This window comes from Hippichthys cyanospilos, chromosome 10, assembly GCF_059441005.1.
Source record: "Hippichthys cyanospilos isolate Australia breed blue-spotted pipefish chromosome 10, RoL_Hcya_1.0, whole genome shotgun sequence".
Lineage (NCBI taxonomy): Eukaryota > Metazoa > Chordata > Actinopteri > Syngnathiformes > Syngnathidae > Hippichthys > Hippichthys cyanospilos.
Window position 1 is genome coordinate 12854690 of NC_142378.1, and position 17211 is coordinate 12871900.

The 17211-nt window shown below is 40.1% G+C and overlaps 1 protein-coding gene across 2 annotated transcripts in view; it reads right to left on the minus strand.

Moving 5' to 3' along the window:
- dennd1b (DENN/MADD domain containing 1B) overlaps positions 1 to 17211 on the minus strand; it is a 127984-nt gene that overhangs the window by 32381 nt on the left and 78392 nt on the right. For both annotated transcript variants that reach the window (XM_088426282.1, XM_088426281.1), the window contains 3 exons: positions 15809 to 15910; positions 4962 to 5087; positions 270 to 371 (listed from right to left, as the gene is read on the minus strand). In XM_088426282.1, coding sequence (XP_088282408.1) covers positions 270 to 371; positions 4962 to 5087; positions 15809 to 15910 — 330 coding nt within the window. The remainder of the gene's footprint in view (positions 1 to 269; positions 372 to 4961; positions 5088 to 15808; positions 15911 to 17211) is intronic.

Below are 17211 nucleotides of genomic sequence, written 5' to 3' on the forward strand. Positions count from 1 at the left end.
CATGGCACAATTATTTATGCAAAATTTATGTTGCTATTTTACGATATTTTATTTGTTTGATTTTTTTTAAACTTCTTTACATTGCACACCTAATCATTGCTTGTAAAAATGAATAGTCCTTTTGTTTTGAATGACAGGTCCATAGAATTACCTCATCAACAAATTTCATCCTTCATTTAAGGATACATGGGCAAGTAAGGTATGGATGGTTGAGCCCAATAAGATACACACACACCCACGCACACATACACACACAAAGCTGTCTGTACCTGTTTGAAGAGCTGTAGGTTGACAGCCATGGATAAAAAGTTTCTCATCGTGCTTGAGCGATGGCTCACAAAGCTCTCCTCGCAGAATGTTATTGGCTCCCCCTTGAAGAGTGCACACACACACACACACACACACATACAGATTTTATTGATATTTGTTTTGATAAAAAGCAATTAATCATTTTAAGTACGCCTCTATATTAATCCAATTAACTGAGTTTAAAAACGCAGAAACGGGGATGGAGTGTCGGTCAACTTGAGTGGCAGGTGGTCATGAAATAAACAAGATTGTTTATTGGTGCTTTAACATTTTACAGCAAGTGCTACCTTGAAAAACATTTACATCACAAAGCTTCATCATAATAACCAACATTCATTTTCACCAAGATGAACAATACCGAAATACATGATGTTATTTTTAAGTATTAAAATGTATTGAATATAAATGGTAAACAAACATGTAAAAAATATATATATATATATATATATATATATATATATATATATATATATATATATATATATATATATATATATATATATATAATTTTTTTTTTTTTTTTCCCAGTACCACTAAAGGTAGCCCGCCATGCCAGGCTTTGAGAATCAGCGGTTTACATCAGTAGCTTTTCCAAACTCTTCCCAAATAGAAAAGTATTTCAACAAATTTCTTCATTAGTGGGTCAAGAAATGTCTAAGAGGGGACATGACGGAAAAAGGAAGGGAGGGAAAAAAAAGGAGGTCCCTTGGCAGGGTGTAAGTATGCAGTCCCAGTAAATTCCACGGCGCTCCACATGAACACGTTATTACTATTCCTTACATCATGTCTGTTGGCCTGTGAGCTGTAGACACAGAGGATGACAACAAATCCACTTCAGGCCAAGCACACGGAGCCGCAAGTCATTTTCAATACGTGCTTTCTGATAATTAACATAATTCTCACATAGTGCAACGATGCTCTAAATTCTTTGGCTGTAAAACAATGCGTGTTGTCTGGTGGTCTGGCTGTGAGCGCAGTGTGACACAACAACAACACTTGGAGACTAACCCCATTTTCAGGGATGGGCGGATGATAGCAGTGGCCCAAATTACATCACAGGAATAATGCTCCACTTACATCACACACACAAAAAGTTTTCAAGGCTCGTTCTCTCATGGAGGAGTTTAATCATTTTTCCAGGCCCCATCTGGCTGCTGCTGCCTACGGGCCTAACTGGCAAAACAAAATTGAATAGCATGCTGGGAAATTCTTGTTAGGTCTGTGTACACTTAACGAGTAGAGCTTAGTATCTATTTAGATAAGTCATTTTAAGATGCTTTAGTGATATTATAGACTTGGCGATATCGTGCCTCCTCACCTTGAGAAAATTCCACTCATTTCAGTGTTTACCATTAGCCATGTTTATCTATATTTAGCTATGCTATGCTCGGACATTTTGGCACACTGAATTATGTGTACAGGGTCAGAAGGTCCCGTGGGGTGTTTGGGATACTACAAACATGGCTCAAATGTATCTTTTTTGTTTTTTAAGTTTGATTATATTTTGTTGCTGAGGTTTTTCCTTCTTTTGTTCCCTTTGCTTGGTTCAGGGGATGCCGTTATGTATTTGTGATGTTCTTTATGATGTTCTCTGTGATTTTCTTTTCACCTATGAAGCTTTTTGAGATTGTGGGGATTCAGGGCTATACAAGTTTGTGAATCATTTGACTTAATTTGCGCATAAAGGAGTCACGGTATTTATTGTATTTATTTTGAAATGGACCTACATAAGCATGTTGGTGGTGTGTTATGTTATGTTTTTATGTTATGCCGGTGTGTATCACATAAACATAATTGAAGTATTATAAAGTTGAAAAATATCATTGCATACATCACTCGTTTCATCCTAATTTGCCAAAGTCCTTCCATGTATACGGTTAACATGATTGCTTTGATTTGACGACTACTACTCTGACAGTGAATGTGAAAAGTCACTTCAACATGCAATCTTGAAAATAATCCTTTTTTTTTTTTCAGCATGCAACTCAAAAGCATTATGTGGCCTGCACCATGATGATCGCTTCGTATGGATCACAAATGATGTATAACGAAACACTGCCCTCTTGAATGCAAATAAACTGTCATTCAAAATCTATTTGGGACTATCGGCGGGCACTAGATTCTCAGCTTAGCGATTCCATGTGTTTACATGAGGCAAAAGTCCCACATTCACTGCTTATTTTGAGCCTCCACTAATTTCTATTGCCCAAAAAGGTAAGAATCAAGCCAGCCACCTTACATGGGCTTCATCAATGTCAAATGCTATTTCAGGTGATATTTTTGGCTTCTGTGGCACTTCAAGCAGGTGACGGGCACCTGGGAGAATATGAGCCGAAAAAAATGATTGACCTATGAAATGCTTTTTTTTTCATCGTGCGATTGCTTTTGGACTGATTAGCATTTCCCAGAGTTGTTTCATTTGCAACTCAGCAAGACTCCTGCCAAGTTTCCACACCCTTCCTTCTGTCAAGACATAAGGGCCCGTGGATCACAGCCATGAGCTTACTGGTGCCTGGGTAGAATTATTCCACAAATATCACAATTCTGCACGAGACAAGGTTGAGCCGCGCGTGCGTGTGCGCGCATAGTGTTTGTTAACACAGAGGCATTTTCAAGAATGCTGTCCGTAAGAAATCATTGCATGTACATGTACACAAACACACTGCGTTGAGTGTGAGTACTTGTGTCAGAGAGGAGGCAGTTTGTTGGTGTACGGGCTGTTTTCACAGAAAAGCAAGACGGCATCAATAATGTAGCATCTTGCAAGTGGGAGTCCACAAAGTCCAATTAGTTTCAAAGCTAAAGGAACAAAGGCTTCGCTATTTGTCAAACAGGACATGCTGGAGTATACCCAGCACCGACACAGACCTGATCTGCAGAAAAGATCAGGTAAAGTGATGTTAGCAGGGCTTAGCACAGGAAAGTCAAACTCCAAAGCCGGCTAAAAGAGATCTTCAAACGAAACGTCCTGAGTATTCTCAGATTCGTTGACATTTCGTTGCTCCAGACGGGCCCACCTTAAACTTGCACTCTGCCTGCGAACACACCTTTTACCTGCAATTCAAGCAGGCTGAGTCCAGCCACTGACATTTGACTCAATTCACAATAAGTGCGTCTGCAATACACTCCTATGAGCCATATGTTGATGGAATTGAAAACCTGGTAGTTGCAGGTAGTACTGAGTCTTACATAGGACTGCCTCACTTATAAAACCTCTTGAATGTCCATACATCATTCAAATCTTTTAATATTTTAATGGTATGATGTATGATGTTGTTTTAAATGTACATCGTGATAATTGCACTGAGGGTTGACTAATCTGGAAGGAAAAAAAAAGTCACAGCTTGTATCAAAATTTCACAGAAAAATTGCAGTTCAATTACTTTTGTAAATTAATTCAAAATTGAGAAAAACGTTGAGAATCACTGATTGTATCTGATAATTCCAGTTAGAAAGATCGAAACAGGAAATAATTTAACATAAGTTATGGCATACATCAGCCAGAGGGAGAAGCAATAAACTCAATGATATAGTGAAACATATTTGTAGTACCATGTCTGTTTTTATAAAGTTACAACGTTTTGACTGGCTGGAAACATCAGACCATTCAGAAGTACTAAGCTTAAATTGATATTTACATTTACATTATATATTACACCACTAAAAATATTTCCAGACAAAAAAAAAAAAAATACACGTTCAAATGGCTTTCATACATGAGCCAGAATCATTTCAATCTGTTCAATGAAAGGAATAAATTAAAAAGGGGTAGGGTGAAATTTTTGACCATGGCATTTTGTGCAGTGCCAGCAATGTCCTAGCGAGCGAGAGAGATGGACAAAAAAACACCTCCCTCTCCCTCCACTGAACTCCACTCACCTTGTCGGCTATTGTTTTGGATTTCAAAAACGCTGCTGACTTTTGGAGAGCACATTTGTGGACGTTTGTCGCTTGTTACGTGCGAGTAGGAGAAATACGACCTGGCCATTCAGATGAAGTCACGTGACAAAAGATCGGCTATGGATCGGATTTAGGACCACATACCAAGTGGCCTGGGTCACATTTGAAAAAAATGGTTAAATGCAGTTTACACTGTCATCAAAAGATCAGACACAGGTTGTATAGCTGCCGTGTGAACTTAACCGGATGAAAAACGAACAAGCGCGATGGAAATAAGATGAAAACAGACTAAATTTAAGAAAGGCTGATAACATTAACACTCCTGAGAATGTATAATGAACTAGACAAGTAAAATAGAAACAAGAAAGTGCCTGTCGCACAAATATCTTGTTATTCTCATCCTATTACGTTCACCGTTTTTGAATTCATGAGTCTGTCATCAGTGCACTCGCACACTTATTGAGAGTTTAGCTTGTGTCATGCCATGGTGGTGCGGTGTCACATTACATTTGAATTTGGCAGGCCAACGTGCAGCAGGGGTGCTGTGCATAAATCTTTCCTCTTTTGAGAACTATTCTCTGAGATTTGTGAATAATTAAGTGGCGTTAGCTGCAGGACGTTGAAACTAATGAAGCATGTTTACGACATTCAGAAGAGCATAAGGACATGTCTCTTTTAGATGAACTGAGATTTTTAACAAGCTTAAGATGTTTCGACACCGACCGGGGCAGCTAGTTGTGAGAGAGCCTTACGGGTTTGTATCGGAGGGCGTCCCGGTAGGAGCCAAACAGAGCGGCCTGCGCTCTCAGGAAGGCCCTCGCCACGCCACTTCCGGTTGCCGTTGACTGCTTCTTCAGCTTGCTCTTCAAAGAGGACACCTGGAGGAAAACATGATGAGAGAAATGCAGTGAGAGTGGTATGGATATAGATGGGTAAAACTTAAAATTATCACGTCTGAAATTGGCGGGGGAGGGGGCAGCTAGCCCATTCTGAGTGTGAAATATCACATTTGCAGGTCATCCCAAAAAAAGAAATAAAGACAGGAGGGGAGGGAAGGAACGCCTGTCTCTCCGGCATGCGTACGCGTTGTGCTGCTGGGAGCACCTGCTGCTTTGCTAATTGAGCAGAGGATGGGGAGTGGCAAAAGGGGAAATGAAAACTCACATCCTTGCTTTGCCTCTCAGAGCCACTCTCCTCCCTATCACCTTTTTTGCCTTCGACTTCTCCCTCCATTTTTTACTCCCCGACTTCTTCTTGCCACCTCCACTGTGTTCCTTTCCCCCTGCTGGCTCTTCCGGCTCCCTCTAGAAAAGAGCCTCTTGACATAAAATGTCTTTAATTATCTTCCCCTCTCCTGGCTGCGGTTCCAAGACTCCAGGCGAGAGGAGAGGAGAAGCAGGCCCGAGCTTGTTTTAGGATGACAAAAGATTCACCCTGGCCGCGGTCCCCAGGGAGTCTGGGAAAGAAGTTGTCAAGAGTCTCTCCTCACCTGCTCAGCAGCAGTCTGACTGAACGAGGAGGAGGAGGAGGAGGCGTTGGCAGAAAAGGACTGCTTCTCTCTGTGTGGGCTGTGCCAGCTTTGCAAATTGCGCATCTTTTCATTTGAATGTACATTTGATCACATTTTCATTTCGTTGACAGAAATACAAGAAGGATTCATCGTGCTCGTGTTTGCACGTAAGACCTGGGCTGGGTAATACATCGAATAGAATTAAATCAATCCTGAAATGGAGATTTTGCATCAGTTGCAAAATTCTTGACGAGTAGTTCACAAGACGTCTTTATAATAATCACAAACTTCTTCAGTGAAGCATCTAAGTAAGTTATGCACAAGCTATGAAAAGCTATTTTTTGGGTGGAATGGAGGAAGGGACAGATTGATTGATGTTGCCAGTGTTTTGTATGAAACATACGCTGGCAGAGTTTTTTAATTACAGTATTCCAAGTAGCCTCTGATATTTCAATTTTGTAGTTGCTTTGGAATGCATTAAAAAACAAAAGACAAGAGAACAGGTTTGGTGAGATATTTGTGTGATACGCGCTTAAATAAATAAATGAATTATGGGTACACAGAAAAACAATTTTTGAGGTTACCCTGGAAAAGATGATCAATTTGGGGGTTGTTTGAAAGTTATGTCAAATTCACCATAATATTGAGTCAGTCCTTAATTGAATTTTTTATTTTTTTTTTAACTCACCTCAGTCCTTTTTGACACATATTTTGGGTATTTTTCACTTTAGCGTACGCGCTACCCTGGTTGCACTTTATGTAGTTGATTGAAAAAGAAACCCTAAATATTGTAAATTAGAATATTTAATTTTTCCTTGCTAGGCGAACAAACAATCGTGGCTCACCCGTTGGTCATGTGACGTTCATTACCCTCAGCAAGTGATGGAATTTTTAGTCGACGGCAAGAGGAAACAAAACATGTCTTTAATGTATTAATGGTTTGCGATAAATAATGTAGATAACAAATTAACTCATTGAATCCCAAATGGGTTATTTGACATTAAGAGTTGAGACATACAACCCTAGGTGCTTATTCATAATATTTTCAAATATTTCTAACTCATTCAAAGCCAGGGACGTATTTTCACATTTTCGACAAGCCAGGACATAAAATCTCAATCAAAACTTAAGTACATTAAGGCCATTATTTTCCTGATACTTAAGTATTAAGTTGATACTTAAGTATCCGGGATTGAATGTGTGGACGCTTAATAAAAAAAAAAAAAGTGAAAATACGTTCCTGGCATTGAATGAGTAAAGTGTTAGGCTAAAAGTGACTGGTATTATAAGAGTAATAAACAAATGATTGACTTTTGACTGCTAAAAACGCTGCTAAATACACGCGCTATCCCTTTAAATAACAGAATAAAGTTGTTAGTGCCGAACTTTGAATTTTTTCTTTTTGAAGTGACGGTTTAGTCGAATTAATTGAATTTGTTGCCCAGCCGCACAACGGTCTGACCAACGCTGTTCTCTTACAGTACCTCAGAGTAAGTGCGGCTTACATCCAATGCATATTTAATCATATTCATGCCTTACCTCCCCACAAAATTTCAATATAATGGAAGCGATGCTCTGAGCTTTGTGTGTGCCCACGTGCGCGTACGCCAGAAGCTTGCATCACCAAATGACACCATGTTGCCCGGCATTACGGGACAATTGCGATGAGAGGCGGCCATATAAGCGGGCTGCGATTCCTGAGACGCCGCTGTCTGGGTATCAGCAATTAGCCGATCGGGAAAACTTCGGGGAGGAGAAGCAAAGCGTTCAGAGAGCTCAGGCGGGGAGGACAGGCGGAAAGGAAGAGAGAGCGCGAGCAGAAGAAAGAAGGCAACAGAGAGATGGAGAGAGTGTCAGTCTTAAACTGGGACAGAGACAAAATGAACAGCGTCTCTTCATTTCTCCTGGGTTTTCTCACTCTCCACAGCGTCCCCGTGCTGCCATTGCAAATGCTCCCAGGCATCAAACGGAAAGTTTATCACGGTTAAATTAACAAGTGTCATCTCCATATTCGCTCATTGTGCTAAACGCTTTTATGTCTGGGTAAAGCTCTTTCTAGAATTAATATTTCATGTTTATGTGCATTTGCAGATATTTTTTTTCCCTCCCCATTCTTGCAATTCATTAAAATGTCTTTTTATTTCTCCCCGTATTGGGTGGTGGGGGCGCGCAAATCAAAGTGAACACAATGTCAGTCTAAGTGGGGGAGGCATACCCCAAAGACTGTCAGACAAGACGGGCTAGCTGAGTTTACTCTGCGCACCGAGTTAGTTGTGTGCAGCAGCTTTGAACGGTTGAGCGCATTGCGCTGGCAAACACTTTTTAATGAGGAGGGGACACAATCAGCTGTGTTCTCGTTCTGCGCGTTAGGGGTGAAAAAGTTCTGCTCAAAAGTTTAAGGGTGATTAAAAATCCTCCCATGTCACATGCGGGCGATCAATCAACGGCTACAAATATATTGGAAGAGCGCGAAACATATTGGTTTCGTCAAGAGAGACGAGAGCAAAGCCGCCATCGCTGCCGTGCGTATCTTTTGCATATCACACGGAAATAAGCGTGTTTGGTAATTGGAGTTTGACTGTGCAGCCGGCGTCGCAATCACCAGGTACGTCTCCACGGTAATGCTTCTGTCAAACTAATTAACTTTTCCGGTTTGAGTGAAACTAACGAGACGCGTACAGGCATCAGAGGAAGGCCAGGCTCTACAGGTGATAACCCTATTTGGCGGTGACATTTTTTAGTGTAAAGTCACAGTGCCGGTGACGAGATCAAAGCCGGAGAGTCCCCCATTGGGTCCAATTAGAACTATTGCATTGTGCGGGGAAGGGGGGGGGGGGGGCGGCCGGGGGGGTGCCAAAGAAAACTGTTGAGTTATGATCTTCATAATCTATGCAGAGAGGCCTTTCCAGCCCAGGTCTTCTCCCCATAGCTGTGATCTTTTCAATTTACATCAAGGGAGGACGGTCGCGGATGAAAGAGGGGCATCCGAAGCGCCGCAGCCCACAGAGGGCAGACACGGGGCCTCATTAAGGCCCGGCCCAGCCAGCCCCAAACAGGGTTTGAAGTGCCTCGCATAAAGAGCACCGGGTCAAAGGTCAGACAACGAACAGATCTCCATTTAACTCTCCAGCTGGAGACGGTAATTAGCAGGTGCAACGATGATCTCCGCCTGACTGTAAGGGACGATACCGCGCTATCAAGACATCTGTGGCGCGCGTGCTGCCGATGCATTAATATGTATACAAAACAAGGAAAAATAAAGCACGCCTATTCCGCTGAGATGTTGCCGTTCAGGCAAATCTTTCAAATAAATCTTTCGAAAAGGCTTCCTGAAATATTGATCTTTACTTGTTGAAATAAACGCGGCAGTGCGCTGGGAATGTTTCGCATTCTGATGCCTATGCCATACATGATAAAAATGAATTTCATCCACTATGTTACACGATGTGCATGCAGCTAATACTTATGCACGTGTACAACAAAACAAGCATTTTACAGTCTATCCTTTTCCTCTCTTAATCTATTCTGTATCGTAACATATTTTTAATTTTAACAGATTGACTTTATCAGATTTTAACAGATTGATTTTATTAAGGGGCACTTGTGACCTAATTTCACAGTTTTGGTAAGCACTCGAAATTAGGTTGGAGCTTATATTTCTGGTAGAAGATAGTGTATAACTTTTCACTCATAAAGAGTTCGTTTTACATTTTTTTGCTTAAGACTCCAGATATTCAATCGCAGACATGTGTTTACAAGTCTTTAAATTTTTATTTCAATGAATCTAAAAAATGTTTAGCGAAAGGTGGATCTAAAACAGGCCAGTACAGAATGAATTAAGTACTAATGTACCATTCCTTCAGGTATTAAGTACTCAAGAAATTGATTAACAATAATTGTTTGATTTAGGTAATTAAATTCTCAAGTAATTCATTACTTTAAGTAATTTGCCAAAGTATTTGATAATTTTGGGTCATTTGGCACAAAATTAATCAATTAATTTAGGTAATTAAGTGCTCATGTAATTGATACACTTATTTTTTATATTGAAGTTCTAAAGTAATTGTTAATAACGGTTGAATGTTATGCTATTTCAGGCTTATCAGAAACTAGCTCAAATTTGGACACCAAAAGTCTAATTTGTTTTAAATTCCTTATTACTGTTCAAAATGGTCAAATGTTGAGAACTTGCTGAAAATACAAACCTGAATTTGATCCTTGATTGTGTCTGAGTAAAGGCCATGATATATGTATTTGATACTGGGGCTTCACCTATTTTATTAAATTATTTTATGACTGAATCAGATTAATAAAAAATAATAATTCAATGTCAGAAAAGTAACTAAAAAATTAACTATTGTTTTCCAAAGTAAAGGTGGATTTTTGTGAATAAAATATATTATTTAGATTTAGCACAACGAAATTCACGCTGCTTTTATTGGACACTAAATAAGTCAGACAATATTGATTGGAGCCTAAAATTCTGAGGATCTAGATACTTGTGGGTTTCTAAATGATGAATTAATCATCAAAAATTGGTGATATCGATAAGTTGTCAAAAAAATCTTAATACATCCATATGATTATGTAGGTGATCATTTTCATATTATAGTCAGTAGTCAAACTGATAAATAACAGTATAATTAAAAACAAAGAAACAAAACCTCACCAAAATGAATCTACCCATTAAGTATGCGCCGTCAGCTTTGACATTTATCTGTTGTACAAAAAAAGAAAAGAATCAAAAGTTACACCCCTCCCAAAAAAAAAAAATCCCCACAAAAAAACCTCTGAATGTTTTGTTTAAGATTCTGTCCATGGAAAGAAAGCCATGGGGACGCAATTAAAGAACTACAAAGAAAAAAATAGCTATGAAAATCTCCCACTTTCTTTTGATGTGCTGCAGTTTGAACTGTACGAGAGTGCACACAAATATGAACAAAGACACACTGAACAGGCTTGTCCTTTCACATATGAGCACAAATAAAATATGCTCTTTTTAACTCTCAAATCCATGCATTTATTGGATTGAAAACATGCAAAATTGAAGGATTTACTTCTGGAAAATAATAAGGAAAATGGTCCTCTGTTTTTAATCGGGTCTTTGTTGGGATTTGATCACGTGATGCGTTAAAATACAGACACGATTAGTTGCAATTACCGTGCGGTGAGAGATGCAATTCGCAGCGTGTTGTGGAGGCGACATGACGCACCAGTCAGGTGAAATAAATCAGGGAGCAAAAGACTGTTTTAATAGGCATTGCCATAAGAATCTCCCTCGTGTGGGGCTATTTTGTCAAGCTGACCTCTTAAAGCGGCTGAGCGCCTGAGTTTTGCATACATAATTAACTACAGTTAAATGTCATCCCGAGCATTGTCGAAGCAACGCAGTGGGTGATGGCGTGCTCGCTCTCTTTTTTTTTTTTTAACTTCTGATCCACAAAACCACAATTTGAAAATGAAGGCCATGTGAGTAAACGTGTCAGTATTTGTGCATTACACTTCATGCCCACTTAAAATCTCAAACGGCAAACTTGTTAATATGGTATTGTACCTTTATTTGTGTTCTTATTAAATATTTCTATTCCGCCATATCTTGCCATTTAATGTATTTGACATTTCTTGACCGATTCAGAGCATTCTGAATTCAACACTCCCTGGGCTATCATTTCACTCCAAAAAATTCCTATTTCTTCCCATGGGGAATTGAAAAGTGTGTTTCCATTCCAAATTTTAAATGTTGAGCTCATTCAGTATTTCACATACATTTGAATGTTTTTGTTGTTTTCCTCCAATATATACACTTATTGACACACTTATTGATACGATTGTTTCCCCATATTTCCAAATAAAAGAAAAAACTGACCAGTTTTTATAATTCCATGTTGTTCATCATATTGTTCAGTGTCATTCCATAAAAATTCAAATCATTGTATTATATTAATTGCAGTCCACATTATTTCACACCCTCCCATTATTTTTCACAGTTTTCAGCATTCACATGCAATCACATGCAATTTTCTGGAAATTGCCTCATCTAGTTTGAAATGAAAACTATTTATAATACTAAAGCCAGACAAAAAAGTTGTTCCGGAACGTGAGCACTTTTGCTTTGCATCCATTCATTCGGACGGACCCTGCAGGTCCCACGTTACCATGGGAATGCAAATGTTTGAGTTTACCCAGCGCCGACTGCATATGATGATGTAGATGTTGTTTTCAGAAAGCAAATACCAAATTAAAGGCTCAATGTTTGATTAAGTGTGCCAGGTGATCTCAGGAGATGTGTGCAGACACAACCTCAGCCCCCTCATTCATTTGTAAAGCTCCACACAGAGTCTTGAAATACAGGAAGTGGGAGTGTACGCTGTATATTTACCCCTTGATTGGGAATACAAATGATCAAATGCACGACGGCTCTGAGCGTACGGGTACACGGTGTCAGCAAAGTAACGTGAGGCAGAGAGGAGGAGAAAAGAAGGAATTAGACTGTGATGTGAGAGAGCATATGAAAAATAAGGATGTAAAGCGGCATTGTAGCACCTCACCTTGAACACGTGGCACAGAAAGAATAATACATGAAAAATTGGTTGCAGATCAGTCGCGGGGATCAAATAAAAATCGGATTCAGTCACACTCTGTTTGTTTTCAGAATTAACAGACTCCTAATTTCCTATTCTTGGATACTTTTAATGACTAGCGAGGTAAACAGCCCAGGCAACCAAAAGCCAATTATAAAGTTATCAGCACAATGTCTATGCAGAAGAGAAGCAGTGTGTCTCAGAAGAAGAAGAAACCAAAATACCTTGATCTTCCAGTAGAAATTTACTATTTTTCTCTTCGAGATGCGTGTCGACACGTTGATTTTACTGACACAAGCACTGTCTTTGTGCAATTAATATTGTTTATTTATGCATATAGGCTCCTCAAACAACAATTCTTTGCAAACTCTAACGATACGATTTTATAGGGCTAACTAAAGAAAGCCAAATAAATAAGCAAAGGCAAAGCCATAAAAAGCAACAAAAAAGTGCCTGGTGTAGTTAAAATTGGAAACTTAGATACTTCATTCAGATCTTTCTGCCTTTTTTTTTTTTTTTTGGAGGGGGGGGGGGGGGGGGCAAACGGAACTGCTACTGGCATGGTAGCATTCGTGAAAGTCAATAAATCTAAAATATTATGTGTGAAATTGTGGGGAAAGCCCATTAAGGGGGCGGGCTGTCGTGGAGCCAGTGTAGGGGTCCCGTCTGAGGAAGGACAGCTAATTCGGGACAACTGTGAACTCTGAACCTGCTAAAAGCACGACAACTGGTCAGTCGGCCGGCGTAATAGGGTCCACATGTGCTCACAGCCTGTATCGCCTTCATTAGCAGGCTCTCATAAGGTTTGCTTAAATCAACATCAGAGCGCTTGGTTCTTGCTCTTAGTTACTCCTGAAATAGACATAAAAATCCAGCCTGTGCCCGTAAGCTTTGAATCTATTTCACTTTATTTATACATTCACACAAAGTGACACTGGGCTTTTAAAGTGAGAATAATGCAGCGGGCTTTGGAGAGAAATGAAGGGCGGCTTTAGTGGCTCGCAAACAATGTGCGGCTGCTAAGCTCAGGCAGAGAATCACTCAGCATTAATCAAGACTGTAGGCCTCTGTTTGACGACACAATGCCTAAAACATCCCCCCGTGTGTAAACACAAACATCAAATGCCACGTGGCATGTCCTCATCGCTAACAAGCTGACTAACAAGAGACCTGGAATTCCACTTAATTAGTACCTGCTCGCTTGCTTATTAATCCAGCAGCCTGCGTGAAAAGATGAGACGAGGCAGCAAAAAGCAAAGAATAGAAGTGAAAACAACAAGTCATTTGCCGTGTTAAATATATTAATGGCGCTGTACTTTGCGTTTCAGGTGGTGTAATTTGACATGACGTGGGGGCTATGTTCTGTCATTAGTCAGAAAAACCGGGGAGCTCTTGATCAAAGCCAAAAAAGGCTCAGTCTGCCACTTGATTTATCACAAGGCAAAGACAAAGGCTTCCCTCTTGGCTTCTGTCGTTTCATAAAAATCATGACTTGGTTATACGGCAAACTCACTTTGCGAATAATTCTGGCTCGCTCCACGGGTGCTTACCACTGCGGCGCCAGGAAGCGGGACCAGAAAAAAACGGGTGTACCGAGCAATGAACAATTTTTCGTTCGTGTTTCACCAAGGCGCAAGTATTTCTAAGTCCTGCTACTCCGGTCGTATCAGATGGGGCTGGCGTGGACAGAAAGCAAGAGCCTGTCTATGACGTTCATCAGGTGAAACGCTTCCCTTGAAGAATGGCTTGAAAACGATAAATGAAAATTCAAGTCCGAATATGACTATCATTCACAACTATCTGATTTAACGAACTCTCTGCTTATAAGGGGCGTTTTGAGACGGCTTCCTCAATCGCCTCCGTTCCCAGAGTATAAGGGATGGATGAATACTGTATGTATTGTACATAGTGTGCCCTCATCGTAATTTATTATTTTACTCCTTTTTAGTTTTACTTTGACGTTTGTGCCATGGTAATGTTGCACTGCAAGTACAGAGGAACTTAATGCAACCGAGACTCTTTCAAATCCCGTGTGAATAGTTTTGTGAAGGTCTTTTTCACTCCCAAAGTGCACAAAGAAATGTCCTTTATGATATTTGGAAATAATAAACAGTACAGAAATTGTGTGCCAGGTCTCCCCTCAAATCTGTAATCTTAACTCAAATTAGAGCTCATAATATTGTTGGCCTTTGGTGGATTCCGTCTCCAAAATGACCCCTTTTCAGGTGACATACAAAAAAAAAAGTTTTTTGGTTGAGCAATTAACACTGGGACTAGGGGAAAATATTTTAACACATAAGATTGGTAATTTGTAACAATAACTGACCCATCTAACGCATGACTAATTATATAGATTTGTGAAAAACATTAAGGTATGCTGTCAAAATTAGGACATGGAAGGTGTCCGCTCAACTGACAAATGTTTCATGTAAAATGAGAAAGACTTGGAAGAGAATACCTCGAAGTAATAATGTGCATTGTGACAGAAGCACCAAAATGGTATTACTGTAGAAAATCTAGTCTAATATCTAATTTCTATACAAGGCTGTCCAATTCAAATATACGCTAAAGCGTTTGTGCTTCAAAAGTTAAACATTGCACTGGAAAGGATTGTATTTGACTTTATATAAAGTAACTGTTGGTATTCGACTGAATTATATACATTAGTTCTTGCTAGAGGTTGGCATGCGGTGGAATCAGAGTCCGTAGTTATTGCGCTGTGGGTAATAGTGTGTGTGCAGCCTCGGCGGGGGCTCCCGCGCCTCGCAGAGGCGCTTTAATACACACCGTCTGAAAACAGATAAACAAACAATCCTGCTTCGACAGAGACATGGGAAGACAAGTTGCGCATCGCTGTGAGTGTGTGTGTCTGTGCGCGTGTGTATATACGAGTGTAAATGCGTCAGTGACCCTGAAGCTGGTCACTGTTACAGGAAGCATCTCCACAGTATCATTGCTCCATTAATTAAAGAGACGACGGACTGGCAGGTGGCTTCACGGCCCACACGGGTAATTGGCCCCCTTCTTCCCATTCTCTCCCCCTTGAAAATCAGCCATCGCCTCTTCCCACTGCCTCATTCCCACCTCCTACCCCTCGCTCTCACAAACGTGCCAGTGGGCAGGCGGCAAGGCAAGACTTGGTAAAATAATGATAAGAATGGACAGAGATGAAGGGAAGGGAGTTGCAAGTTTTCCCACAAGCCTCTGATGGTCAGGGAGCGACGCTCGCCTTCAAGCCTTGTGCGGCGCAACGGGAGTTTACTTAAGACAGCTGCAATCTGAGGGGCCAGTACTGCAGACGTTAATGATGTGGGGAGGGGGACAGAACAATATGATGACAAGTTTTGGGCCGATGAATAAGTCACTATATGGGAGGGGTGAAGACTAAAAGACTTGCACTAGCTCAAAAGATGAAAAAAAAAAAAAAATACTAACACGCTTCACTGTTATTCTTGAACAAAGACAGGAAAGAAATAAAAAAGCTGAATGAGCAAACAAGGAGTCTTACCACGTCACTGGGAAGGTTATGCAGATCATCAAAGGGGCTCTCCAGTGTGTTGGTGTCCACGTTCAGAATGACCACGTCCTCCAGGGATCGACTGCGCACTCTCTACAAGAGGACAACGTCACAGATTTACAAGCTAATTTTCTTTTCTAGTAATGCAGACAATTGATGTGACACATTTGACCCATCACGATGCCGTGTGAAAATGAATGGAGTCGTAAGACATTTTTGTCTGTGACCCTATTTAACGCATCCTACGCATCTTTTTCAATGTGGATTCCAGGACCTCTGGGTGAAAAATGTAACAAGGATTTACCAATGTGAACTGTAGCGTGGCAAACAAATGCCCAGGCTACTTCCAATTTGTGTGATTTCAATTTCTGTCCTTAAGGACACTATGAAATAAATGTCATCTGTCCTTGCCTTTTTACATCATTCAGCAAGAATGCTCAGTTATTCACAAATAAGGTATAACAGTCGAGGATATGAGTTATGGGAATAATGCATCTCCACCAGTCATTTTAAATGTATGCTTTAAAAAAAGTATTTCAGGGTTTCAGAGTTTCAATCAATGTTTTACAAGCATTGGCAGGCTCGTGCCCGAAACACCTGCATAATGTTTACTCAACTTGCTTCAAGCCTCCTCCCCAACCCGTTTGAGAGTCAGATGAAACTTGCGCTGAGCGTCTAGGTCTCCGTGGTCTGCGTGTATGATAAATAAAGTGACTAAGAAATGGGATGGAGATTGTATTTTAACACAGTTTCAGTAGATGTCTGAATGATTCAATGTAATATGAGGCACAATATGATGCCTAGATAGGGTTATTGGAGTCCAAAAATTGTTGGACCTGCCCCAATGCTATTATTATTATGTCTCTAATTATATAAGCAATTCCTCCCTAAAATATTTAATTGAGGTCTGGAGAGAAAGCAAACCAAGTTTGTTCAGTTTACTTAAAAAATACCTCACCATATTTGCATCAAGGTTTTATACAAATACTAAAAATATTATAATCACCGTATGTGCATCAAGGTTTTATACACATATGTCGCGGTCATAGTGATAGGCTCCACCCCCTCCTCCCTCCAAAAACCACAAAACAAGATACCATAAATTTGAGATAATTTAAACAAAATAACAAAAAAATGACTGAAATAAACTAACATTCATACCTGGCATACCAGGTGCCTGGCATGCCAGTTTTCATCAAAGACAACATTTGAACATGGGGCTTCTGAAAAGAAAGGAATGAAAGTTGTAAACTTCCCAAAAAGCACCAGGGCTGTATTATCTAAGAGTATAACCCGCCACTGCAAACAATCTATAGTGGTTCGATTTTAGGTGTTCAAATTAGAGAGGGAAGTCAAGCATGAAACGTGCCCAGTCTGCTACTTAAGAAGACGAA